The 27,002-nt window shown below is 45.7% G+C and overlaps 10 protein-coding genes across 10 annotated transcripts; 5 read left to right on the top strand and 5 right to left on the bottom strand.

Annotated features, from left to right (window-relative positions):
- Window positions 1-756: 756 nt before the first annotated feature.
- NCS54_01504900 (SGL domain-containing protein) lies at window positions 757-1,719 on the bottom strand (the record flags this gene model as incomplete). Its single annotated transcript, XM_053160161.1, has 1 exon — window positions 757-1,719. One exon carries the CDS (start codon window positions 1,717-1,719, stop codon window positions 757-759), a length of 963 nt encoding a protein of 320 aa, XP_053016136.1.
- A 610-nt stretch (window positions 1,720-2,329) lies between these two features.
- On the top strand, window positions 2,330-4,081 carry NCS54_01504800 (MFS domain-containing protein; the record flags this gene model as incomplete). The annotated part of the gene is made up of 3 exons (XM_053160160.1): window positions 2,330-2,874; window positions 2,934-3,067; window positions 3,129-4,081. The coding sequence occupies 3 exons, from the start codon at window positions 2,330-2,332 to the stop codon at window positions 4,079-4,081; spliced, it is 1,632 nt and encodes a 543-aa protein (XP_053016135.1).
- A 952-nt stretch (window positions 4,082-5,033) lies between these two features.
- On the top strand, window positions 5,034-7,148 carry NCS54_01504700 (Fungal-trans domain-containing protein; the record flags this gene model as incomplete). Its single annotated transcript, XM_053160159.1, has 5 exons — window positions 5,034-5,593; window positions 5,649-6,086; window positions 6,142-6,559; window positions 6,624-7,055; window positions 7,113-7,148. 5 exons carry the CDS (start codon window positions 5,034-5,036, stop codon window positions 7,146-7,148), a joined length of 1,884 nt encoding a protein of 627 aa, XP_053016134.1.
- A 533-nt stretch (window positions 7,149-7,681) lies between these two features.
- Window positions 7,682-8,517, top strand: NCS54_01504600 (Short chain dehydrogenase/ reductase; the record flags this gene model as incomplete). The annotated part of the gene is made up of 2 exons (XM_053160158.1): window positions 7,682-8,132; window positions 8,207-8,517. The coding sequence occupies 2 exons, from the start codon at window positions 7,682-7,684 to the stop codon at window positions 8,515-8,517; spliced, it is 762 nt and encodes a 253-aa protein (XP_053016133.1).
- Window positions 8,518-8,853: 336 nt separating this feature from the next.
- Window positions 8,854-10,196, bottom strand: NCS54_01504500 (Galactonate dehydratase; the record flags this gene model as incomplete). The annotated part of the gene is made up of 4 exons (XM_053160157.1): window positions 8,854-9,598; window positions 9,647-9,758; window positions 9,842-9,951; window positions 10,021-10,196. The coding sequence occupies 4 exons, from the start codon at window positions 10,194-10,196 to the stop codon at window positions 8,854-8,856; spliced, it is 1,143 nt and encodes a 380-aa protein (XP_053016132.1).
- A 954-nt stretch (window positions 10,197-11,150) lies between these two features.
- NCS54_01504400 (Beta-galactosidase) lies at window positions 11,151-14,538 on the bottom strand (the record flags this gene model as incomplete). Its single annotated transcript, XM_053160156.1, has 7 exons — window positions 11,151-11,338; window positions 11,431-12,180; window positions 12,235-12,540; window positions 12,594-14,140; window positions 14,192-14,259; window positions 14,311-14,365; window positions 14,426-14,538. The coding sequence occupies 7 exons, from the start codon at window positions 14,536-14,538 to the stop codon at window positions 11,151-11,153; spliced, it is 3,027 nt and encodes a 1,008-aa protein (XP_053016131.1).
- Window positions 14,539-15,698: 1,160 nt separating this feature from the next.
- Window positions 15,699-16,775, bottom strand: NCS54_01504300 (Arabinogalactan endo-beta-1,4-galactanase; the record flags this gene model as incomplete). The annotated part of the gene is made up of 2 exons (XM_053160155.1): window positions 15,699-16,203; window positions 16,291-16,775. 2 exons carry the CDS (start codon window positions 16,773-16,775, stop codon window positions 15,699-15,701), a joined length of 990 nt encoding a protein of 329 aa, XP_053016130.1.
- Window positions 16,776-17,477: 702 nt separating this feature from the next.
- On the top strand, window positions 17,478-18,563 carry NCS54_01504200 (Putative 4-hydroxy-2-oxoglutarate aldolase, mitochondrial; the record flags this gene model as incomplete). The annotated part of the gene is made up of 3 exons (XM_053160154.1): window positions 17,478-17,926; window positions 17,984-18,076; window positions 18,131-18,563. 3 exons carry the CDS (start codon window positions 17,478-17,480, stop codon window positions 18,561-18,563), a joined length of 975 nt encoding a protein of 324 aa, XP_053016129.1.
- A 334-nt stretch (window positions 18,564-18,897) lies between these two features.
- On the bottom strand, window positions 18,898-20,611 carry NCS54_01504100 (MFS domain-containing protein; the record flags this gene model as incomplete). Its single annotated transcript, XM_053160153.1, has 3 exons — window positions 18,898-19,069; window positions 19,124-19,192; window positions 19,242-20,611. The coding sequence occupies 3 exons, from the start codon at window positions 20,609-20,611 to the stop codon at window positions 18,898-18,900; spliced, it is 1,611 nt and encodes a 536-aa protein (XP_053016128.1).
- A 1,502-nt stretch (window positions 20,612-22,113) lies between these two features.
- NCS54_01504000 (Hypothetical protein) lies at window positions 22,114-23,235 on the top strand (the record flags this gene model as incomplete). The annotated part of the gene is made up of 2 exons (XM_053160152.1): window positions 22,114-22,265; window positions 22,326-23,235. The coding sequence occupies 2 exons, from the start codon at window positions 22,114-22,116 to the stop codon at window positions 23,233-23,235; spliced, it is 1,062 nt and encodes a 353-aa protein (XP_053016127.1).
- Between the last annotated feature and the right edge of the window lie 3,767 nt (window positions 23,236-27,002).

Here is a 27,002-nt window from a genome sequence, read left to right as displayed (position 1 = left end):
TCGCAAATGTCCAATCCAAACACCTTCTACTCAGGAACGGGCTTTGGTTTCCTAGCTAGTCCTAACAGTCAAGTCCACCGTTGCTGTTTGTGTACTTCTCAGCATTTGGCTTGGCCCTTTCCCTTAAGCATATGACGGAAAGAGATGTACCGTTTTGCTGGAGGCCAAGTGTGTTGATTGCAAGCCGCTCAAGATGAGATGCTTAACCTATCGATCCGGAATTGGCAGCTTGGTTGACTTTTCAACTCCATTAAAAAAAGGTCTCAATCAAGGATGACCGAGTCAAATCATCATCATGGTCAAGGATATTCAAGTCTTGATGTTCTTCCAAGTGGTTGAAGCCGTACAAGGCAGATGCTCAAGGAGGGGTGGGCTAGTAGCTGGTAGGAGAGAACAGTGATTAATGCTCAACAAACCAGGCGTGTGATGCGGTTGAGATTTCTGGGGCAGCCTCCCTGGCTTGATAAAGATGATGACTCGATCATCATATAGAATCCGAGTTACCAATATTATGATACAGACATCTAAGCCTTGCTATCGAAGTTGCATCACTCACCGACAGGACGGCACCGCTCAACCGGTGACTGGGTCATCGACTGTCCACCAACGAAAGTGAACTACGCCATGCAAGTCCCTCAAGACCGCTCAGACTTTTCGGTGCGTTGTTGAGAATGGATCGCGACTGGACATCACCACGTCGCGATTGTCAGAGCCGCCTTGTCGAAGCGAAATTTAAAAGTTTACCAAAGACGAAGTTTAAGTAATCTTAAAGAGAAAATGCTCCATTCCCTCTGCGCCGATATTAACTCGAAATAGTGCACCGCCTAGCTCTCTGCTCCGAGAATTTCCACTGTCGTCTCCTGCTGTTGTCACAAACATCTCTGTCCCCACAAACTCGACGCATGTAATGTTGAGAGTAGGCAGGAGAACTTCGCCAGTGACTTTTCCATCAGGTGAGATTCTCAAGACCTTGCCCTCGCCGTAGATTGCATGCCAAACATTTCCATCAACATCCACACGGAACCCGTCGGGAAAACCAGGCCCAGCATGGGTGTAGAATACGCGCTGATTGGAAATGGTACTAGCAGACACTGAGAAGTCAAATTCGAAAACCTGCCGTGTTGTGGTATGCGTATAATACAGGATTTTGTGGTCTGGAGACCAGCCTATCGAGTTAGGGACAGTGAGATTGGAAATGACAGGCTTTGCTGGCAAGGATCCATCAAACTTGTAAAGGCCACCTGTGCTGTTGTCAGACTGAGACGTAGTATCCCTATCATAGCGAACCTTACCTTCAGACTGGAAGGGACCCAAGTCAAAATCAGTCATCGTTCCCAGCCAAAGCTTGCCATTGGGATCTATCGCACCATCGTTGCTTCTAACCCTTGCATTTGGTGTCTCCTCAAAGCGACTGAGATACTCGTATGAGCCATATTTTCTGTCTAGCACAGCGATGCCGTACTTGAGGCCAGCTAGAACTTTATCCGAGGGGTCGTAGCCTTCAATGTCCGCCGTCACACTGATGGTTTCGTTCAGCGTAATAGAGGTGACTGAGGCCGGGCCTTTAGCGAGAGATACCGTATGGAGCTGCTTTTTGAGGATATCTACAAATCGAATGCTTTGTGTTGCTCTTTCGTAATACGGCCCCTCGCCGAGCTCACAATGAAGGTTTAGATATGGCTCTGTCACGCTCCATCGTTGCAGGTTGTTCGTTTCCATGGTGCGCGCTGCAGTGGATGTGCACGAATGTGTGTTACATTCGATCAGAGTCGTGGTCGGCAGTTTCGAGATTCTCCAATCTTTTTCCATTCAAGGGACGTATTCTCGAGCCACCAGCCTTTCCCCCTCACGGATGAGAGTTTCCGACGGATGTAGATTCATTGGTCAATTGGCTCCGACAGAGACATCCGACGGATACTGATACTCCCCCCACACCACTCTTGCCGGGCTGTACATCACTTGACCAGGTATCTATACTTTCAGCGGTTAATGGATTGGGCCTTGACGCAAGTACAGATGACTTTAGGTACTAACAACGAACCATTTCACCAACAGGCTCACGAAAAGCACAGTTTTCCGGAGACAGTTTCAGCCCACAGGATGGCATGATCAGCACATGCTGCGATCCCGGGGTCGCCAAGTTCCCCATGGGGAAACGTGCGGCTTCCAATCTAGTCCATCTCGGCTGGGCGTTATCTCGCCCCTCCTGGCTATTCCCTTGCTAATAAAAGCTCTTGACCCGCTCCAAGAGGCACATCGACAACTCATCACACAACTCTTCAAGACTCTTTTGATGCCAATCCTGGATCCGTCATCTATTGCCTCCATTATGGCCACTACCGCCCAATCCGTCCGGGGGACAGCCGATCTATCCAAGATCGAGGCACCCATCACCTGGAAAGCGTATCTCTGCTGCGTCTCTGCGGCCTTTGGGGGTATCTTCTTTGGCTATGATATTGGCTGGATGGGCGGAGTGCTTGGCATGCCCTACTTCATCCAACAGTATACTGGCATGGAGTATGACTTTAACGCCAATGCTCCTGTCGATGGCTCTCGCGCTTTCGCCATTACGTCCTCAGACAAGTCTCTTATGACATCAATCCTGTCGCTGGGAACCTTCCTAGGTGCACTTGTCGCCGGCGACCTTGCGGACATGGTGGGTCGTCGTATCACTATCCTTATGGGATGCGCCATCTTCTCCGCCGGCGTGGTCCTGCAGATCGCCAGTAGTGGCCAGTTAGCTGTTATGACCATCGGAAGACTCGTTGCTGGACTGGGCGTCGGGTTTGAATCTGCCGTCATCATCTTGTATATATCCGAAATCTCTCCCAAGAAGATCCGCGGTGCTGTTGTTTCTGCTTACCAGTTCTGCATGTAAGTCGGCCCTCAAGGAGTCTACAGTATCCTGCCACACGCTGACATGCCGAGTATAGCACCATTGGCCTCCTTTTGGCAAATTGCGTCGTCTACGGGACGCAAAACTTAAGCAACACTGCATCTTACCGCATCCCAATCGGCATTCAATTTCTTTGGGCCATTATTCTTGCTGGTGCTCTGTTCATTTTGCGCAAGTCCTTCCCCTCGGGTTCCCAAGCGCTTGTAGAAAATGACTAACCAGCACCTTGCAGCTGAATCACCCCGATACTTTGTCAAGAAAGGAAAGATTCAACAGGCGGCCGAATCTCTTGCGTATATTCGGGGACAGCCTACTAGTTCTGAATACATTCAGGATGAGCTTGCAGAGATCGTCGCAAATCACGAGTACGAGTCGACCGTCACACCCGATAATGGCTACATCAACTCATGGCTTGTCTGTTTCAAGGGGCCTATCAGCAAACCCAGCTCCAATATCCGCAGGACCATCGTAGGAGCCGGAATTCAAGGCATGCAGCAACTTTCAGGCATGAACTTTATATTCTACTACGGAACTACCTTCTTTCAGCAGCTAGGAACCATCTCAAACCCATTCCTCATCTCTCTGATCACAACCTTGGTCAATGTCCTCTCTACTCCCCTGGCCTTCTGGACGATCGAACGGTTCGGCCGCAGACCCCTACTCGTCTATGGTGGTATTGGCATGTTTCTGATGCAGTATATAATTGGTGCTGTTGGAACTGCCCAGCCCAAAAACGAGACGGCAGTCAAGGGCATGATTGCAGTCATCTGCTTCCAGATTTTCTTCTTTGCTACAACCTGGGGACCTGCGGCATGGGTCGTTGTGGGGGAGGTTTTCTCTCTGCCTATTCGCTCCCGTGGGGTCGCCATCTCGACGGCTTCGTGCTGGTTCTGGAACTGCGTACTCGCTGTCATCGCTCCGTATATGACTGGCGATGAGAAGGGCGCAGTCAATCTCGGACCCAAAGTATTCTTCTTCTGGGGTTCACTCTGCTTGCTAGGCGCTATGTTTTCTTACTTCTTTATCCCCGAGATGAAGGGTCTCTCCCTCGAACAGGTTGACCGCATGCTTGAAGAGACGAGCCCACGGAAGAGTGCGAAGTGGGTGCCTACCAGTACGTTTGCCCAGGAGATGGGTCGCACTGAGAAGAGCGCTACTGTTCATGCCGAGGACAACGAAGTTTGAGCTCTAGAATACGACTCGTCATATGTTGGTTGATCATTTGGTGACATATTGAAGAGTGGTGAAGGGTTGGGAACGAAGTGGGTTTATCTTTCATGACTTGGTATTGGAGCACGCAACTTCATTTGTGCTCTAACTCCGAATTCTAGCTCGATGCTATTTATCCCATTATGTGACTTACTGCTTTAACTATGGTGAATTTGGATTGTCATCGTCTTGCCTGCCACTAAAGTGAGATTGTGTCTATTTGTCTTCTTATTCTCAATAATATTAAAACCGGCGCGGAGACAATTGAATTAACGAAGACACTTAACCTAAAGTGTGAAGCCATAATTTCCCCGCATTCAAGGCGGAGATCATCGGACGGATAACTCCACAAATCAGTGCACTTAGCTGAGACGTTTTCCCCTCCGATTTCAGACACTGACACATTCATCATATCTTTTCCCTCCTTCCGATCACTCTTTTGCCGTCAGTGTGAACATGGAGGAGATATCCGTCCCCGCCGATCACACGGCCACTCACAATGCTGGGCCTCGTCCGATTCAGGACGGAATTCCTCTGCCTACCACTCCTAATTCTTCCGAAGAGTGGTCCCGTCGATCTGGTCGGATCCGAGTGACGCGTGCGTGTGACCGATGCAAGAAGTAGGTTTCGTGACGCCTCGTTCAGTCCATTGTTCCAACACCAAAACGCGCACCCTGACCCATGCTCGCGTCTAGCTTATTCCTCACTGACTTGATATGTCAATTGCAGAAGAAAAGTGCGCTGCAACGGTCAACAACCATGCAATGTCTGTACAGATGCAACAGCAACTTGCTCCTTTAACGCCTTATATTCGAGAGGGAGACGGCCCAACGCTCGAGTCTCCCGGCTCGGACCTCCAGCTCAACTGGCAGCAGATCCGACAACGCGCAGAGAGACAGGTCATCCAGCAAATGATTCGGATAATCGAATGACCGCTACCACTCCTACTGAATTGGGCACTCTCGAACCGCCGCGACCCTCCATTCCTCAGGATGGTTTGGTCACATCAGGGGAGCCTGCCTCTCGCACTTCACCTGAGCCAACCCAGACTGACCTTCAGGGCTACTATGTTGGCCCATCCTCTGGGATGTCATTTCTTTCACGAATCCAGAAACGGTTCGACGAGACGGTCTCGTTCCCCCATGGTTTATCTGTCTTTAATTTTGGAGATGCTCCATTGCCTTATGGTGAAACCTATTCCAACTCGTCAGATACCGCGCAATCCCCCCTCGATCCGTCCTTCTTCTTTCTACTAAAGCGAGACGATACTGCCCGTCTAGTCGAGAGATACTTCGACTTTGCGGTCCCCGTGGACCGCTTCCTGCATCGACCAACGATCGAGCAACGACTCGACGAATTCTACGAGACTGAAGGCACAATGCGTGATAAGGATACGGCGCCTGCAGAGACAGCTGTGCTTTTCATGGTCTTCGCCATCGCGCAAGAACATATGGTTGCTAAATTGTCCCCGTCAGGAGTCAGTACAAGGTGTGTTGATAAGTTGCTGGCTAAATCAAGTAACCCTATGTAACTGACAATTCAGTGTGCGATACTTCCAAGCAGCGAACCGCCAACTATCCATAGAGCAGGGTGCTGTGAGGCTCGCAAGCGTTCAAGCCCGTCTCTGCCAATGTCTCTGGCTCCTCTCACAGTCACGAATAAACCATTGTTGGAGCCTCTTCGGTACGGTCGCACGCTTAGCTCTTGCTCTTGGCCTACACCGCAATCGAAACGCAAGATCCGACTCCATGTCCCAGGTCGAGATTGAGTGCCGTCGGAGGACCTATTGGAGCGCTTACAGCCTCGATAATTACCTTAGTACGGCCCTGGGAAGACCACGGATCTTTCACGACAGAGATATCGACCAAGAACTCCCCTCCTGTATAGATGATGATGATATCGATATCGACAGCATGGAAAAGTCTGTGCCCTCTCCTACGCGGGGGTTGTCCATCACATCTGGTCCCGTTGCCTACGCGAAGTACATACCTCAGAAGAACCCAAATCCTGTAGCAAAGCTGACACCAACTTTGAAGGTTATCCCGGATACTCAGTGGCATATTGATCGACATTTACTCGATTCAGTCCATGACCATCACCCAGCGTTTTGCTCACACAGCCAAATACATGAAAGAGCTCAAAGCTTGGCGATCTGATATGTCTAATTTTCTCGATCAAGACGTGTCAAATGCTGCGCCATTAATCTTGATCTACCAGCGGCAGCGGAACGTCCTTAATCTTGCCTATTGGCATACCGTGATACTGACCAATCGACCATTACTGCTCACTAACTTCGCGAGACTTACCAGCAGCTCCCGGCGGCGGCAGGTTGAGCAGGACGAGCGAAGAGCACAGTTCGATGACAGCGCTATGGAATGCCTCAATGCCGCGATGAAAATCGTTGGTATAGTGGATACACTTGTTCGAGCAAAGCAGCTGTTTAGAGCATTCTGGGTAAGAGCTCCTTTCTGTTAGGCACTGATCCAATAGCTTGCTGATGCGCCATATGAGTTTCTAGTTCACACCTTATTTTGCTTTCTCTGCCTGCGTCATCTTATACGTCTACACCATCCAACGGAGCAAAGACGAAGAAGACGTTTATCGCCCATACTTTACAGCTGCAGAGCGCTGTCAGCAGCAAATCAGAGAAATATCTGATGAAGGAACTCTGACTTCTCGGTATTGCCTCGTTTTAGAAGAGCTCCGTGCAGAGGCTGCTAGGCAAACAGCCCGAGCTCAGTCTTCCCATCAAGCGATGCAAATACACACGTCACCTGATGCGAGGCCTGGAGATTTTGACGCCCTCGCACCAAATACCGAGGAACTAGCAGCGACGGACTTTAGCATGAACGTCCCTGATCTTGCAACAATGAGTTCATTGGATGACTTGTATGTCAGTCCAACAGACTCTCTGGAAGATCTGACAGGCTGGGGCCAATTTGATTCCATGGTAAGTATTCACCAGATACACTCCGGGGGCAATATTTGGTAACATGACTCTCAATAGGTGGTATCTGGCTTTAATGGTTTATATCCGTTGTGACGAACAATGCTACATAACACGTGGACATCATGTATTCCTTTTATTCTTCGTACCTTGAAAAGATTGCCGGGTTACCAGTTGGGAGCACACGAGCGTCATCGCATTTAACTTTGTGTAGCTCTCACATCCATGTGAAGAAGCAACCTCAGAAGCCACGCCCAAACAGCGGGAAACGTAACCAACAAAGGAAGAAGAGCCCTCCAATCATTACAAGAAGAGAAGATTAAATTGTACGTTATTCAATAATTCATGAAAGCCAACCGTGTATTTCGGAGGTGATGCCATCGCGACTGTTTGGAGTGCGGGGATGCTCACGGTTCCGTGTTGAGGGACGGATAATTCTAGCCAATCGGAACTTATCTTGGTATCCGTTGGATCACCGTCTATTTCCATTCCCGTTACCCTTTCGTTTCCATGGTGAGAACAAGCGGGGCTTCCAAGAGAAACGTCCTACATCAACGCTACGGACCTGATCCCGGACATGGTATTCCAAACTATTGTGTTCTCAATTAATTACTCTACTACACTCGGCCATGTCACTCAGCGGCAAGGTGTATGGCGTGACCGGCGGGGCAAGCGGCATTGGCCTTGCAACAGCCAAACTCATCTCGGAACGCGGTGGCACGGTCTGTATCGCGGACGTCAATACAACTGCCCTCAAACAAGTTGAGGCCTACTTGAAGACTAAAGACCCAAAAGTTCAGTTCTCAGTCACACAAGCCGATGTCTCAAATAAGAACCAGGTGGAATCCTGGATCACCGGCATCAAGAGTCAGTTTGGTCGTCTAGATGGAGCAGCCAATATTGCAGGCATCATCGGCAAAAGCCACGGCATCCAGCCTCTTTCAGAGCTCGAGGATGACGAGTGGTTTAAGATTCTCAACATCAACTTGACTGGTATGATGTACTGTCTTCGTGCAGAGCTCAATCATATTGAGAATGGGGGGTCGATTGTCAACATGGCTTCTATTCACGCCACAACCGGTAAGCTCTCTTGTCCTCAGTCCTCGCGTATGCCCATTATGAACCTATTAACCGATGAACCTGACCATCGATAGGCGTAGCAAATCATGCCGCCTACGCTGCAAGTAAGCATGGAGTTTTGGGCCTTACTCGCGTTGCTGCGAAGGAGAATGGTCATCGGGAAGTACGTGTTAACGCAGTAGCACCGGGGCCGATTTATACTCCATGGATGCAAGGATTTTGGGACAGGATCGAGCGGCCATCTGACGCGCCGTTTGACGAACCAATTGCATTCCGGCGTCAAGGTACTGCCGAGGAGGTAGCAAATGTGGTTGTGTTCTTACTTGGGCCAGAGAGCAGTTTTGTTAGTGGAAGTTGCTACTCCGTTGACGGGGCCTGGATCTAGATTTGGATTTGAAGGGAGTGAGAAGGGAAAGCTAGAAATTGACACAAATTGCTCTGCCACTAATGCAATCATACGGTTCCGTGACAAAACGCTTACCCAAGCTTTTCGTGGTACTTGCCTGTTATGAGTGATGATTACATGCACATGGGTCTTTTCCAGGCTCTAGCCCACGGTTCCTGGTAGACGCAAGGGCAAACTAACGTAATTTTAAATATGTCGCTTGAGTATCTGAGTACGTGGACATCTCGTACGGCAACGGGGCGAGGTGTTCAGATCCATCTATTTCTAAGCCGCCTCTATACTAGCCAGAAACTTCTATCAAACCATGTCCTCTTATCATTCGCGGAGCTCTCCACAAGGACCTCGAAACTCAGGCACAGGCCAACTTCTTGAATCCTTTGACAGCCGCCTGACTTCTTCTTCGTTGATCTCGATGCCCAAACCTGGACCGGACAAGATATCGATATGTCCGTCTCGCACAGTCCAGATCTCAGGGTTTGTGATATAACTTGTGATATCTTGTCCTGTGTTATTATAGTGCATGCCTATGCCCATCTCCTGGATAGCAAAGTTGGGCAGCGTTGCATCGACCTGTATATTGGCTGCAAGAGCGATAGGTCCCAGTGGACAGTGAGGAGCAACGCCAATGTCATAAGTCTCGCAACTAGCCGCGATGCGCCTCATCTCTGAGATGCCTCCGACGTGACAAATATCGGGTTGCAGAATATCCACAGCGCCATTCTCCAAAAATGGCCTCACGTCCCATCGACTATAGAGTCGCTCTCCTAAAGCAATCGGAACGGTAGTTAGCTCGGATAGCTGCTTGATACCTCCCACGTTCTCTGAGAGGAGGGGCTCTTCAATGAAGAGTGGCTCATATGGCTCCAGGGCTCTTGCAAGACGTTTGGCCATTGGTTTATGGACTCGGCCATGGAAATCCACCGCAACGTCTAAGCCAAGTGATTTCACTGTCTCGAGCCTACCAACGACTTCTTTGAGGACAGAAGGTGAGTCCAGCCAGGCCGTGTCCCCTGTGCCATTCATTTTAACAGCATGAAATCCTTGTTTCTTGCGACCTTGACTAACGGATGTTAGAATACACTCTCTTGAAAAGAAGAACATGACGTACGCCTGGGCTTCGACCTCATTCGGTCGGTCACCACCAATCCAAGCGTAGACTCGGATCTTGCTCCTGACTTTGCCGCCTAGTAGATGGTATATAGGCACATTCAGCTTCCTGGCTTTTTACTTATCAGTAAACGTAATCCCCAGACAATATAAATGATGAGTATAGACGTAGAGGAATGTGTAGCCCACTACATACCTTTCATGTCCCAGAGCGCAATGTCAATGCCAGATAACGCGCTCATAAAGACTGGACCTCCACGGTAGAAGCCGCCGCGCCAAGATAATTGCCAGATATTTTCAATATCTCTGTCTCATTTTAGATCTTGTCTCGTGGCCATCCGAGAAAGGCAGAATGCCAGCGACGACTCAACTTACTCGGCATCTAACCCCCGGTATCTCTCAAACCATGCATCGAGGCAGCCCTCCACCGCGTTGGTATGACCTTCAAGAGAAGCCTCTCCCCATCCAACAGCGCTTGTGTCATCTGTGATTTTGACAAAAAGCCATCGGGGCGGAACGCGAAAATGTTCGATTGTCGCGATCTTACCCATAGTGAAGTTGTTTGCCTATGTGAGACGGAGGAGAGTGTTTGGTGGTTGAAGACTATAGTCGTGGGTGCACGAGCTGGCTTCAAGCAAGTTAAGAGAAACTTGGAAGTGAGCAAGAGAGGTTCTGTGATAAAGGCCAAGGGTTTTGCTGTTTTGTTGGTCCACCATCCGCGTCATCGTGTGAGAGGAGCGGAATTAGAAGCCGGATAAGTCGAATTGGGTATTATCTAATCTTGCTGTTGAGGAGCAAATCTTATCGTATCCGTCCGCATCCGATTTTTCCGACGGCTTTTCGGAGCCGGCGCTATGGACTGTAGGCCAAGGGCTGGGGAGGTCGATTTCCGCCATTCCACCCGTACATCTCGTCACAGCGGAATACGACACTCATTGGTAGTGGCTTGCGGGGGGCTTTCTGGGATTTATGGCCGGTGTATCAAGCCTTCTCGGCTGTGGTGGGCCATGTTGACTGATAGATATAGCCATGCAAACCGTGTACATGGCACTGCCATTGTCTACTTACTATCTGTCGAAATGCATCTCATTGGCTACAATAAGGCTACTGAGCGGTTTAGGCCATCGGTGCCAAACCCTCGTGATATCGGCTACAGCACTGGTACTCGCAGCAGCAAGAAGTTCAAAGCTTGTTGGCTTGTAATAGAATAGTACGATATTACCCAACAGATTCATTTTCATTGCCTGATTGTACTTGCAAGTATCTAAAGCATGCTTAATACAGTTTACAGTTTAATAAGAGAAAGAAGAAGAAGAAGAGGAAGAGGAGGAGGAGGAGGAGGAGGAGGAGGAGGAAGAGGAGGAGGAGGAAGAAACAAAGACACTCATGTACCCTCTCGGAACTACAAACCAGTTCGCAGGTGTCAACAGCAATGTAAAGCTCGGGTACAAGAACTATTTACATTTGTGTCAACAGCCTGGTTAGTCCCTCTTCATATGTGCCCCTCAAGCATACTTTGACCGATCCTTCCAACCGGGGCGAAGATACTCGCTGTCAAATAGAGGGTCAAACGCTGAACGTTGCACTCCATTGACCTTCCACGACACATCGACCGCTCCTCCCTCTTCGCTCATGGCCCAGACACTGAGGCCGATTGTGTTGTCTCCTCGGTAGTTCAGGATACCAGGGAAGACTGTCAGTCAGTTAGCTATCGAATTTCTCACATTCTTGCAGTTTTGCCTTGTAGCTGTAGCTTATGTTGGAGACTCGGTGTCGTAAGCTTACCAGGGAAAGTTGTCTCGTTCGATATGCAAGGCAGAGTCTTTGCAAACTGATAGCCATTGACATAAAGCTGAGCCCGAAGCTTAGCCTTCTTCTCGGTGTGCAACTGAAAAGAAAGGCTAGCATCGTAGCCCCTGGGAACGTCCAAGGGTACTACAGTACGGTAGAAGCGTGCCCCGGCACCCTTGAATCCATCTGCAGGGGCTCCAGACTTCCACTTCTTGTCGTTGAAGCCAGGGAGATGCCAGCCAAGTCGCTCCGCATGCAGGCCGCCTTCATTGTAGGTGCCACGGATCGGCTCGAGAAGATGGTTCCCACCAGCGTTGCCGGCAAGCCTCCACGAAGTAAAGTTGGCAGCAGAGCCATCGGCCGCGATCAGTGTGGCATTGAGGATGCCACGAGGATCAGGCGCTGCATCGCGCTGCTCCTTGCCCATGGTATCTTGGATGACAAACAAGACGTTGTCAGCCTTGGTGTCAAGCTTAACATCCTTGAAGGATATCTCAAGCTCGCCCGTCTTGTTAGCCATGGAGCCAAGCCAGGAGCCGAGGAATTTTCCATTGGCGTAGGCAGAAAACCCGCTGGCAAGGCCGCCAATAACGCGTAGGTAAGCGCCCTTGGGAGCATTACCTTTGGCCGCCTTGAAGCGACCACGCCAGAGGAGGTTTCCGGCTTGGTAACCATATTCATCGGCAAAAAGGACAGGGTAAGTGTCAGGTGGGACAAAATGAGGAGTTGTCTCATGGTCAGCCTCTGCAAGTGACAGGTCAGTAAGCGCTTAATAGTAACGTCATTTCGAATGCTTACTGGTCCAACGGGAGTCATCGTAGTCTGCGGCAACCTCAGGGAGACCGTCTACCACCTTCCACTTTGTGAGAGCCGGCAGCTGGGCAGCAAGGGTTTCGGTAGTAACTTCAGGGGCTGCAAGGTTGCCAAGCAGGCTGCCGTATTTAGACTTGGAAACTTTGAGCCTTGCACCATTGAAAGTCGCCTTGGTGACCTTCTTTGGGGCCCATATTTCAACCTCAGTCTCTTCGTCCCAATCGCCGGTGATGTGAATTGTGTCGCCTTTAATAGAAGAGGTTCGCACAAGATAGGGTCCATGGACCAGGACTAAGGCTTGTCAGTATGTGTGAGCCTCAACCTCTATCGAGGCGTTCACTTACCGGTTGAATTTTCCCACGCAAGAGGGTCATTGTTGAGGGTTGGGGCCCAGAATTTGTAAGCAGACTGACGGTCTACCACGACGGCTTGCACATGGTTGTTGTATTCGAAAACAGTCTTCTCCTTGCCAGTGACCACGTTCGTCAAGATGCCATTCTTGGTCTTGGTTAACGATTTCCCGTCGGCCTTTCCGCTCAAAGCCTTGCCGGACTTTGCGCCTTTGAGCAAGAACTCGCCTTGCTCGCCATCTGGGGCCCAGAAGATAACCACCTGGCGATCTCCAAGATCGGCCACGGTCAGGACCTCCAAGGTTGCATAAGTGATCTTCTTGCCAGATGAACCGATACTGAAATCCGTGACCAGAGTCTTAGATTCTCGCCCGTTGAGAGTGATGGATCCTGAGACTGGCACGGTCAGATTTCCAGCCTCTGTTGAAACTTTCAAGCGGAATCTGGTGACATCGGTAGAAGGGGAGTAGTCGTGACGGGTGACATAGTATGCGGCCCCGGTATCAGGGTTACGGAGCTCAGTGGTGAAGATGTCCTCATCCGTGGCGTACTTGGTGCTGTTTCCAACTCGGTCAACCTTTGTGAAGTCATGAGCGACCCGCATAAAGAGGCCAAAGAGCTTTGCTTCGTTGTACTTATCGCCAATCAAGCGGTTTTCGTGGATGGGCGCCGAATAGTCATAGCTGGTGCCAACCTCAGGGAAGCCAATGTTGCCCCAGTTGGTTCCTCCATAGACCATGTAAATGTTGACAGCTGTTACCTTTTGCGCCAAATTGTGGCGGAAGAAGAGATTTACCCAGCTTGGGCCCATGTTCTCTGCACAACCTCCTGCAGGGCCATCCCAGGGGTTGAATGAACCCCCCTGGAACTCCATGAGAAATGAAGGCTGAGTCTGGGCAACACTCTGAAAGTGATCATAATAGTTAAAGACAGTGTAAGGCTCAACTGCGCCATTGATGTTGAGACATTGTGCAAGGTTGCACGTCCAGCACGCTGGATAGTGGTCAAGGCCATAGACGTCGGCCTCTCCACCAGTGTCACCATAGTCCTTGGACCACGCTCGTGTCCACATGTTGGGGTTGTTGGCCGTGAATGGAACATCAATGTCCCAATCTCTGGTCTTCTCCTCCAGCAGCTCCATGTAGCTGATAGCGGTAGCGTTGGGAATCTTCTTGTCGGGGTCGATCCATTGTTGTCCATACTCATTTTCTATCTGCCAAAAGATGATGGGACCACCGTTGCTAACGAGATGTGGGCGCACATAGTCGGCAACCTTCTTGGAGTATCGCTCCCAAGCCTTGGTGTATGCGGTGTTGTTATCTCGAAGAGGGCCATACTCTCCGGTGGTGAGCCAGCCAGGAAAGCCGCCACCGTTTGCCTCAGCGTTACTATATGGGCCAGGTCGATAAACGATGTACAGGCCAAGTTCCTTGGCAATTTCAAAGGCGCTAGCAAAGTTATGGGCCCCTGTTTCGAAATCCAAGGTCTGGTTGTTGGGAGCATGCCAGCCCCAATGTTCATAAAGGCCAATGCCATTGAAACTAGGTATCTGTGAGTATACATGTCGGAACTAAAGGTAGTTTCATACCTACCCAGCTGCCTTGATCTTCTCAAAGATGTCACGCCAAAGCTCAGGCACGGGGATGCGCCACAGGTGCAACTATTCTTGAGCGTTAGTAGGTGCATAGATGTGCAGTTGAGTTCCACTGACCTCTCCGGACCAAAGGAAAAGCCTCTCCCCGTTGACTTTGACGCTATAGTGGTCCCTATCATCTTGTAAGCCCAGGCTTAGATAGCCGCAGAATCGGGGTTCCTGTGGATCATACCATTCGACAACCTGGTTCAAGCCATTGTCGTGCAAAGGCCACTTTTGAGCACTAGAGTGTTGCACTAGACTTGCAATGCTGGCAAGACTACCAAGAGTATACCACACCTTCATGATCTGCGAGTGTCCGAATGCTTGTGGAGAACAATGCAATGCAGGCTTGGGTTGTATTGAAATGGCAAAGCGACTCTCGCTGTTGTCTGATGCGTTGTGGTCATGAGCAGGGCAGTCTTTATATCAAATACATTCCGCATCAACAAGCATGATCGTAACAAGAACTGCAAATCTGGGTTGTTTCCCCGGATCCCCCCCTTTCATTCACGTACGAGCGCATGGCCAAACAAGGTCCTCCGCATTGGGGTCACATCGCCCCGGACGGAAACCTCTGTTACCCGATAACTTCAGGCACCTTTATGAGTATAGAGGATCCCTGCTTCAGCCATACATCCCACTCAAATGGTGAGTTTCCTTGTTTTGCTCTGAGATCTACTCTGTTTCAATTCGTCGAGTCCGGGTACCCCCGGGTAACGAATGGGGTACGGAGTAATGGTCTGCGACTTGCAAACCCAATCGATCGTTTGAACGTGGGGTATGTTGCTAGGGGCATGAAAAGTCTAACCGTCGGGTGGTCAGACGATTATCCATCTTTCGGATGAGCATCCATTGACGGGATGTATCCGTCGGAACACGGCTATCAAAGTTATCCGTGTTTCGGCTTGTATCCACTTCTAAATTCCGTCGAGGCCGAAAGTCATTCATGTATGTATTTTGTACACGAGATGAAAGGCACATCCTTGTCAGGTTGGAGAGGTCGATGTGGAAAGAAGTCATGATTGTAGAGACCCAAATTGTCTTTTGCAGCTTGAGCCAAGATGCATCGATTATGAAAAAAGTTGCGTTATGAGAATCCATATAGCTTTAAACCAAAGGCAGTTTTAAGATAAGCAAGAGATACGCATACATACAAGCTTCACATCAGGCTTTATGCCTACTTAAAGAGCCAGACAGAAATAAAGATAGAAAAAATACAGGGCAATGGAAAAGGAGATGACAAATTGGCCAACTAGCCACAAGGATAGGGAGCACCTAGAATTGCGCCAACAAGTGCATACAGAGTATGATAAAGGAGGTGTTGGACCACAACGCAGCAACCAGATCAAGTCGACCTAGATCACACAGCCAGCCTCTCAATAACGTGGCTTCATTGTCGCCATCAATCCAACGCAACTCATTCTTCCTTCCTCAAGGGATTGAACCGTTTCCCCAATTCATTGCTAATAAAGAGAGGCAAACACCGACAAACTTTCATAGGCCTTGCCGTTAGGGTCAAATAAAACATTGCTCGCACAAGAAGACCCCAAAACGGCATTATGGACCCATGCTGGCTCCCAATAATTAATACCAGTAGCTGATGGAATAGCTTTGAGGGTAGAAGCCAGACGGCGAAGGTACTCGACCTGACCAGCTGTGCTGAAAGGAATATCAAGCTGATCCTTGGGAAACGGGTACTCCGGGTTCGGACACGACGTGGGCCAGTTTGTCTCTACAACCTGAACCTCCTTGTTGTACTTTGATGCTAGGCTGTTCAGGGTGGCAGACAAATTGGCCATGCTGGCACCCTCACCCCAGAAGGGATAGAAAGAGACGGCAATAACATCCCAATCGCGGACCATGAGATGACCGGGCGCCAAAACCAAGTCGTAGAACCAGTTTTGCAGTTCCTGGTTCCATCCATGAGCCAGGTGGGTTACGATCTTGGTACCTGTTCCTAGCGACGAGCTGCGAACAGCACTCGCAGCGGTGTGTAGAAGTCAAGAGAGATTCTTGGGATTGTCAATGTGTCCAGTCGGCCAAAGGAAGCCTGACGGGATCTCGTTGCCAATGGTGATTGTGTCCGGACTGAGTCCAGCGGCTGCAAATGTGTTGCAAACTTCAGTTGTGTAGGTCCACAACTGCTTCTCCAAGCCGTCGATGTCTTGCGGCCAGCCAGTGGGAATGGTTTGCTGGCCAGGATTTGTCCAAGTGTCGCTGTAGTGCAGGTTGAGCCCGAACTTCAAGCCAGCATCTTTTGCTCGGCGCGCCAGTTGAAGATTGTACTTGATTCCGTAGTCACCGTCAACCGTCCAGACGCGCTGCCGGACCATATTGACACCAGCTTCGACAAGAATAGTTTCCAGAGGCTTTTCAACAGACCGAGAATCCTTGTAGACAACACCGGCGCGTTCTTCAACTAGGACAGAAGACCAATCGACTCCGACATACTGCAACGTGTTGGCTGCAGCAAATGGGGTTCGTAGAGCTGTTAAGACAGCGACCGTGAGTAGAGTTTTGAGCATTTTAGTCTTGGTCATGATGGGTAGGAAAACAGAGATGAAAATGCGGTAGCCGTAGCGGTTTCTCGTGGGTTCCTATATAGGATGGACCCTTTCCCTTGGTCAGTCATAACAAAGGGGCAGCTTCAGGCTAAATGAAGCAATACCCGCATCCGACGGAAGTTTTAAACTAATAAAAAAACGGAGGTAAAGGAGATTGAAGAAGTATTGCAGCATTCAAATCATGCTGAAGAGGAAATACAACCTTGTTTGGTTTCAGAGCCCTGTTAAGCGCTCCAAGTGATCGTATCACACACCCGATTGTCAAAGTACTCTTTTGGGCCTTCCCCACATGGTCCCATAGCCGCAAGCGCTTCCCTTCAAAGGACTGTCATATAGGAGCAGTTTGATCTATTTTCGTCCTTCTAAATAAGTTGATAGATTATGTGATACTCAAGTCACATTGTGGGGTACGCATGAACTCGATAGGGTCCGGCATTATTCATCCCACACTGGAAGTCGGAAAAGCCTCCTAGTTAGTTTGCGGATGCCGTGCATCAGGCCAGTCGGAGGTGGCATCGGAACCGGCAAGGTCGGGCGGCACGGAGCGGAGACAGATGCCTACTGAGTGCGCAATATCTAGACTACGTAAGTACATTCGGCAAAGACTGTCTGACTTGATCCCACCGTGGTCTCTCAGTGAAGAGGTTGCCTAATTTTGACACCACAATTCAATTCAAGATGACGTCTCACACGCCTCCTGATGGTGTCTTTGTGCCCGTGCCGACCTTTTTCAAGGACAAGGCCGAGGCCCCCGAACTGCAGCCCGCCATCGACATAGCCACGCAGGCCGCGCATAGCGTGCACCTGGCCAGTTCGGGCATCATGGGCCTAGTCCTCATGGGCTCTACCGGCGAGGCTATTCACATGTCGAGCGCCGAGCGCTTTGATCTCATCTCCGGCGTGCGAAAGGCTCTCAGCGAAGCAGGACACGAAAACTACCCCATCATGGCGGGCGTACTCGTCAACAGCGTTGATGAGGTGCTGGAATGGCTGCAGAATGCGAAGAAAGCGGGTGCCCAGTGGGGGCTTGTGCTTGTACCAGGATACTTTGGCAGTGCCGCGACGCAGGATAATCTAGTTGAGTGGTTCACGCTGGTGGCTGATAACAGCCCTCTGCCGATCTTGGTGTGAGGACAGAGCACTCATAAAAACAATGCAAGGGGATGCTAATAGATGATGTCCAGATACAACTACCCAGGTGTCACCAACAACCTGTTAATCAGCATCGATTCCTACGTCAAGCTGGCTCAACACCCCAACATTGTCGGTTGCAAGATGTTTGTTTGCCAGATGTCCTAACTCCTTTTACCTACTATACTCACACTCGCTAGGTCCCATGGCAACGTCTCTCACCACCTACAACTATCTCTCCATCCCAAGATTGACCACTCCAAGTTCCGTGTCTTCTCGGGCTTTGGGCAGCAACTTGGCCCCATCGTCGTCTTCAACGCTGGCGGTGTCATTGATGGCCTGGCAGCCATCTTCCCCAAAACCGTGACTCACCTGTTCTCGCTTGCTGCCAAACGGCCGCTAGACGAGTGGACTCTGGAAGAGACGCACAGGCTACAGTGGAAGGTGTCCACGGCCGAAGAGTTCATAGTCAAGCATGGTATCCTTGGCATTCGCGAAGCCATCTTTAAGGTCTTGGGCTTTGGTCATCTGTCTGGTGGACGGCTGCCATTAAGGGGCGCGTTGGCCAAGGGCGCCTATGATGAGTGGGATGAGGTGCTAGGGCAGCTGGCTTATGAGGAGAGCAAGCTGTAGCTTGGAAGCACCAAAATTACCCTCTTTTACAATCAATCGCATGAGTATTTGAGCCTTTGTTCAGGGGATCACCACATGAGCCAACACGCACGTCAAGCTTTAACGGGCTCAGGCTGCTCAATCCTGACACCAGCTTATCACTTCACATTATTGGAAACGTTGTTTCCTCGTTGGTTGCGGTTGTATTTGATGCACACGACTCTCAATTCGGAGGTCCAGCTCGATTTGCAGGCTCCTGTGCTGGACACGTAGCCCCCGTCACCTCCGGCACCCATGTCGAAGATACTGTTGGAGGAAGTGCAGCGGAGTTAAAAGATCTCATGAGATATATAATCTAGATCCGCTCAATCTTAGATATAGTTGGTTCTTTCTCAACGTCGTCATCATCTCCAAGCATTTCTCTTTCCTTCTCCGACTTATCGTTATTAAACTTGCGAGCTGCTGCGGCGGCGTCGCCCTTTCGCCCAGTGTCGAAAAGAACAGACACTTCCTCGATGGTCATGTTTCTGGAAGATGGGGTTAGCTATGCGACAGGAAGCAAAGGATGGAACAAGACTTACCTAGTTTCGGGGAAGAAGAACAAGATGAGTACTAGATACATGGCAATGACGGCAATGTAAACGATGTAGCTGTTGGAAGTTAGTGACAATGTCAAGTGGTGAGTGGATCTAAACTTGCTATTTCCATGCAATGGCTTCAAGGGCCACAGGGTTGACCCATTGGTTAAAAGCCAGCGCAACGCTTTGAACACTGAGTTCGATGCTGAGGCCCTTGAGTCTCAGATTATACGGTAGAATCTCAGCTCCATACGCAAACGGCAGCGGTGACCAACTCATGCAGTAGAAGGTCTTGAAGATGTACATCATCGGAACCACCGCGATTCCCACGCTGCGGGAGGGGTTTTCGGCAAAAGAGCCGCTGAGGCCAGTGATAACAGCGTAAGCAGCGCACATTCCAGCGGTTCCCGTGATCCAGAGCGTGCGGCGACCGACGCGCTCTGCACTCATGGCTCCAGCGTAGGCCCAGAGAAGAGACCAAATTGCCATGCCACCATTGATGCCAGCAATCGCGCTTGATGACGTGATTCCCACAAGCTTGAGTGCCGGCGAGAGGTAGTAGGCAATGATGCCATTGCCAACCCAGTTGGAGCCCGTGCCCATAGTGACTAGAACAAGCAGCCGCCGCCTGTTACCAGGAGTCTTGAGGAAGTCGGTATACTTGGCGTTGTTGTTTTCCTTCTCAAGCTGTAGAGCACGGCAAATTTCGTCGTACTCGTATCGGACCAACTCATCGTTGATGTCACCGTTGGCGTGTTCGTCGGCAAGAACCTTGAGTGCTTCTTCGGACCGGTCGTGGTCAACCAGCCATCGTGGACTCTCAGGAACGAAGAGAAGATGGATCAGGACAACTGCTGGGGCAAAAGCCTGAAACAAACAAGGTGCTCGCCATCTCCACTCGGTTGACGGCCAGGATAGGGCTCCATAGCCGAACCAGGCGGCAACAATCTGGCCCACGTAGTAATTACTGTAGTAAGCTGTGGCAACGTACGGTCGAAGACGAGGATGGGCGAGTTCTTGAAGCAGTGCAATGCCTGTTATCTTCCCAAACGGCCCGCTTGCTCCAATCACTACCCTCCCACCTATGAAGGTGCCAATGTTCTTAGCAAACGCATTGAGGAAGGCACCGAGGATCAGGAGGATAGATCCAATGGCTAAGCACCACTTTCTACCCCAGAGACCGTTCATCCAAGAAGCTGCAAAGGGTGTAACGATAGCAGGGAGGAACAAACTCGCAGATATGAGGCCGAGCGTGTTCCCCGAGGGATAATCGAAGTATTCCTCCCACTCGGGGATCGCCTGCAACGCATTCATTAAAGAAGCGTCGTATCCTAAGTAGAATACAGCGAAGTAAAAGCCCACGCAGTGCCAGACATTCTTGCGGAGGCCCGGATCCTTGTACCATGTTGGGTGGGTGTTGTTTCTGAGATGCAGAAAATGCATCTTCTTAGCCGCTTTTGGCTTCAAGAACTCGGACACAGCCTTAAACATCTTAAAAGTAAGGCGGGAGAAGTAATAGAATGGGGGATATACAAAGGGGCGTATCGAGGGGAGATCTTTGAGGGGGATGTGATGCAGTGGATGGTTAGGACCCAGGTGGCTGCAAATGCTATACTTATACGCTCCTTTCTCGTGCCCAGTTATGCGGGGTAACCTGGGGAAAACCTGGGGTAAGGGTGGCAGTAACCCATTGGTCCTTGACTTACACACTGCTACATCGGAACGATGTCCGGCTACACCAGTATGTCAATCTTCACCCCAACTGGGCGGGTCACGGCAGAAGCTAGCGAGCTGCAGCTTAAGCCCCGCAGAGGCCCGATCGTGTTAGTATACTCTGGCCAGAAATGGTTCATGTTTGAACTTGTTCTCTTGCTTACTCTACCGAGAAGATAGAGCCAGAAGAAACGACTAAGAAGTATATTGTAAGTTACGTCAAATCCTCGACTCTTTGGTGTCGAACTTTGGATCAACCTCGACAGGAAACAGGTCCCCTATCCTACCATTATGCAGTTGTCCCGTGAGGCCATAGCCGGCTTAAACCCGTTGGTCACAACCTCGCTTATTAGTGTCGGCATCAATGCCGCGCCGCCTCTTCGCTGATGAGGCGGGGGTCATTGGGTCCTAATGTCATTCACGCGTTGGTGTGTGTCTGGCGGTTACTTAGACAAGAGGATAAATGAGCCGATGGTGATATCCAAGGGAGCTTTTAGGACGGTCAATTGTCCAATTGGTGGCCGTGCCAAGGGAGATTCACTCCCAAGAGGGATCCAGGCTCAGTAAAGAGCCCTCAAGGAGAGAGAGGTCTCACAAAATCCAGGTGCTCCAAGTGAGACGAGTCTCAACGGCTGATTTTGAACTGGCAAAATTCTCACATGCTCTCTTGACATCAGACCACCAGAAAAACTTTGGAGCTTGTCCTCGTAATGGAGCATTGTTTCACTTGCAGTTTGCAAAGCTCTACCTCTTCTACCACATCTTCCGTGGCCTTGGTGATTCCGAGATCTCTATCGCCTTCATCGATGCGGCTCATGGAGCAACTACGTGCTACGATGACCAGGGTCTTGGTTAGGCCCCGCCCCTTTCAACGAGAGCTCGGAGCAATATCAATCAACGCGCGAAAGAGTACATTGAGTATCCTTGAGACACGCCAAAATGAATGTCATTTGTATCACCTCCAAAACGTTTGACGCCAAGAGATTTGAGCGATGAATTTGCTTGTCTCGTTTATTCACTCAGATTGTCTGATGGATGCCACGCCCCTCTCCGGCTCGAAAACCGACGCTACGGCCAGATGTCCGGCCCAAAATGCTGCATCAGTGTGGATCCTCATCCCCGTGCTTGTTGATTTTGATAGGTGCTTGTTGTTGCGGGGTATTATTAGCCTTGACCATTTCCGCGTGAGTTAACCATCTATTTATATTTAACCTGGTGCGCCTCAGACTGGTGATGTCGCAATCGCCGTGATAAGTATCATTGATTATTACTACTTTACCATGACTTCAAAGAAACCCATTGTGCTCCGTCTTGGAGAGGACATCAAGTATAACCACGAGTTTTTCGAAGACGTGTTTACCGAGAGATTCCAGGTCGTGGCCAATGAAGAGCCCGACCGAGCATCATTTATCAAGGCGCTAAAAGAAAAGAAGTGAGACGTCTTGATCTAGAAGCCACCCTGAGGAGAACCATCTCTAACTCCCTTCATTAGATATGGTGATTTCTCGGCCATATTTCGACCGCATTTTCAGACGGGAGGTGAGATGGGCCAATGGGACGACGAACTCATCGGTCTCCTCCCACCGTCAGTTCGCATCTTCGCATCTGCTGGCGCAGGCTTCAACTGGGCTGACGTCGACGCACTCGGTCGACGCGGCATCTGGTATGCCAACGGCGCTGGCTGCAGTGACGAGGCTGTCTCCGACACAGCTCTGTTCATGATCCTGTCCGTCTTTCGAAACTTTTGGCGATCACAAAAGGGCGCCCGCACCTGCAATCCAGATGACTTTGTCGCCACACACAAGTTAGTTGGAAGTATATCGTTCAACCCACGCGGTCACATCTTGGGCATCGTGGGACTAGGAAACATCAGCAAATTGCTAGCACACAAGGCACGAGCCGCACTGGGTATGGAGATTCACTACTATGATGTCGTACGCGCACCAACCGAGGTTGAGCAGGAGCTCCAATCTACCTACCATGCTACGCTGCATGAGCTTCTCGGGGTCGCGGATTGTGTCACTCTCCACACACCGCTCAACGCGCACACCCAGGACCTCATGAATGACAAGGCTTTTGCGGCCATGAAGGACGGCGCACGTCTTGTTAATACTGCGCGTGGACAAGTTGTCAACGAAGATGCCTTAATTGCGGCACTTGAGAGCGGCAAGATCTCTGCTGCTGGTATCGACGTTCACTACCATGAACCACAGGTGTCAAAGGTACTGGCTGCGATGGACAACGTGACGATGACATGCCATAACGGAGGCGCTGCCATCACAACGCGGATCAACTTTGAGTTGAATGCTATGAAGAACATACTCGAAGTCATTGGCAGCGACGGCGAGATTCGTGCAGAGCCAATAACTCCAGTAAACCAGGCATTGTTTAAAGGCTCTTAAGATGCTGCTACGGTTAGGAAAATACTATTAGGGTATTTATTAATATATTATTTATAAGTAATAACTTTATTCTTAAAATAATACTTAAATAAATATTAATTATTAAATTTTTTTTTTAATTATTAAAGTTTTATATTTATTTTTATATAATATAAAAATTAATAAATTAATATTTTAAAAATACTATAATATATATAATAAATAATATTTATTATTAAAATTACTATTAAAATTACTATTATTTATATATTTATATAAGTTAAGATATATATATTATATATTTAACTAGATAGGTTTAATTAATTAAACCTATAGACTTTTATTTGCCGCTAAGTTTTAGTCTAGCGCTAAGCCCCGCTACTAACTCGTTTTATATTTAAACTCTAATGCTAACTCTAAGAACTAATCCCTCTAAAACCTATAACGCTAATAACCCCTATTTCTTAATATAATTACGCCTATAGCTATATAGCTAGATCCTAGCTAGCTATAAGACTTCTTTAATTCTATTATTTAATACTATAAAAGGTCTTTATAATTATTATAAGTATTATAACCTATGCCTTATATTACTTATTATCTTATAAGTCCTTAAGGAATTTAATATCTTTATTAATAAGATCTTTTTTTTTAATAAAATTAAACTTTTTATTAATATTATAATTAAATAAAAAATAATTAAATAAAAAAACGATATTATAATTAAAGATTATAAGCTTAATTAATATTAATTTATTATATTATATATTTATCTTAATACTCTTAAGGCTATTATTTAATATTATTAATTATAGCTTATTATATATGCTTTTTATGCCTTTATAAAGCTTATAGACCTCTTTAGTAAGGTTATCTTAGTTATATTAAAAGGTATATTAAAAGGTATTAATTATATTACTTTAATTATTTAATTAAAGGCCTTTATAAAAAGTTATTATAATCTCTTTAATATATTATTAATTAATTAATTCGTTATAGTAATTATTATTAATTATATTTAAATTTTCTCTTATAAGGATAATAAAAGTAATTTTAATTTCTTTAAGTAATTAAGAATTATAATTAAAAGGTTAATATTAAAGAGGAGAGTTATAATATAAAGGGGATTTTAACCTCTTTAATTAATTAAGATATAAGCTATTTATTATAAATAGAGCTAGCTTTAGTATATTCTTAAACCTATTAATAATTATATAAATAAACCTTATTAATTTAAGCTTATTAAGACCTCTAGCTTTAAGTATAAGGCTTTTAGTATTAAAACTATTAAGATATTAATTAAGATATTTTAATTCTTATTTTAAGAAATATAAAGTAATATAATAATAATAAATAATTTAAATAATAGATTAATAAAATAATTATATTATATATTTACTTTTTATATTTTAAAATTTAATAAAAATATAATAAACTAATAAAGATTTATAATAAAAAATAATTTTAAATATTTTATTATAAATTTAATTATATATAATTCTTTAAGATTTTTAAAAAAAATTATTTAATATAAAAAGATTTATAATATATATATATAATAAGTATATTAAATAAATAAATATATTAAAGATCCTAGTATAAGGATATAGGGCAGCTATTAAATCCGCTGACTAATCAGGGTAACCCCGGCTAGTTATTACATGCGCAGAGACCTCCTAAAAGCTCTACAGCTAAGCCACTATAGAAGGCTTAGTAAGTTAAAGTCTTATATATAATAGAGACTTACCTTTAATCTATAATTTTACCCTAATCTAGCTATTAAGGCCTACTATCTTATAATTCTTAAATTTCTTCTTAATAAATAATTAGCGCGAAATTAAGATAAAAGGGTTAAAAAAACCCTATTACTCCCCGGGATAATTATCTACTCTGCGGGCTATTACTAAGAGAAATCTAAGAAATATCTTATTAAATTTTCTTAACTTAGAAGACCTTAAAGAATTAATCTAAGAGACTAAAGGATATTATAATCTATTATTACTTATAGGCTAACTTTATAATAATTTATCCTTAACAAATAAAGTAAATATTATAAACCTCCTTAATATAAGCTAATAATAGATATTAGAATTATTATAATTAATAAGATCTTATATAAAGAGAGATATCTTATTAATAAAAAGATAAAAATTAACCTTAACAATTTCTTTTTTATTTTTATTTTTAGCCTTAGTTTTATTAAATAAGTTAAGAAAAAGCTATAAATATAAAAAATAAAAGTAAAAGAAATAAATAAAAAGAAAAATAAAAAAACCTCTTATTAAAGATTTTAAAGTACCTTATAGATTAATTAGTAAATAACTAGCTAAGAAACTATAAGAAGCTAGTTAGATATAACTATAAGATCTTAACCTAAGAGGCTATTATTATTAATATTAATAATTAGCTTAATATAATTAATATAAGTAATTAATTTTATATAGAAATAATATTAAAATAATAAATTAAATAAGTAATAAATAAACTTATTTACTTATTATAGATTAATTAGTATAATTATATTATAGGCTTAGTAAAAGATCTTATATAGGAAGAATTTAAGGTATTTATATAGAAATAATATATTAACTTAGAGCTCTAAGAAAGGTAAGTAAGAGATTAGCTTATAATTATAAGCTAAAAGCCTAATAAGGTATTAATATAATATTTTGCCTATTAATATATACTCTATAAGAACTTAGTAGAAGAATAAAAAAATAATAAGGCTATAGCCTATTATTTCTTTTATAATTTATATAATAAATTAAAAAAAGAGCTTAAGAGGTAAAAATATCTCTTATAAAGGGCTTATTATATTATATAAGAAACTAAATGCCTTAAGATTTAAACTACTAATTAGAATAGTTATTCTAAGAAAAAGTAACTCTAAGATAATACTAAATAGCTAGGTAAGAGGTATTATTTCCTTAGTAGCTTAAGCTATAAAGAAAGCTTTAAAGAAGTTCTTTTATTAAGTATCTCTTATATCTTATATTAAAATAAAATTATTATAATATAAGTAGTTTAAGTATGCCTATATTAGCGTTATATTAAAAAGAAAATAAATTATTACTAAAGTATACTAAATATAGCTATCTAGGCTATAAGACCTAAGTATATTATGCTAAGATATATATTAATAGTAATAATCTCCTTATAAACTAAACCCCTCTTAGAAGTAAAGGTAGGCTATTAATAAAGGTTAATAAAGTTAGAGCCTAAGAGCTTAACTTATTAGAAAATTAGAGAGGATAAAGGTTAAACCTAAATTTTTATCTTTATTTATGTAAAAATAAGTCTTAATTAGAAAGGTAATTATAGCCTTTATATTAGTTCTCTAAGGCATAATTAAAGAAGAAATTAAAGTCTTTATAGATATTAATATAAAGATTAATATTATTAATATAAAGCTTATATAAAAGCTTAGTCTTAAGCTAGTAAGAAATTATATAGCCCCTAGGCTTAAGTCTTTTAAAGGAGAAAAAATATACTTAGGGAATACTTATTAATTAACCTTTTTTTTTATTAATTTATATAGTAAATTACAAAAAATATAATAAGTATTAGCTAGGTTAGAATTTAAGAATAATTTATATAATATTATTTTATTATAATTATAAATAAAATAAAAAATATAATAATTAATTATATTCTTAATAAATAATATTATAATATAATTATTATTACTAATTTAATATTTTTTATTTAAGAGATTATTAAAAATAAAAAAAAGGCTTATATATTATATATTATAATATTTTTTATATTAAAAGAAATTACTTAATAAA

The sequence above is a fragment of the Fusarium falciforme genome, chromosome 14, assembly GCF_026873545.1.
Source record: "Fusarium falciforme chromosome 14, complete sequence".
Lineage (NCBI taxonomy): Eukaryota > Fungi > Ascomycota > Sordariomycetes > Hypocreales > Nectriaceae > Fusarium > Fusarium falciforme.
This window is presented reverse-complemented; position numbering and strand designations above follow the sequence as displayed.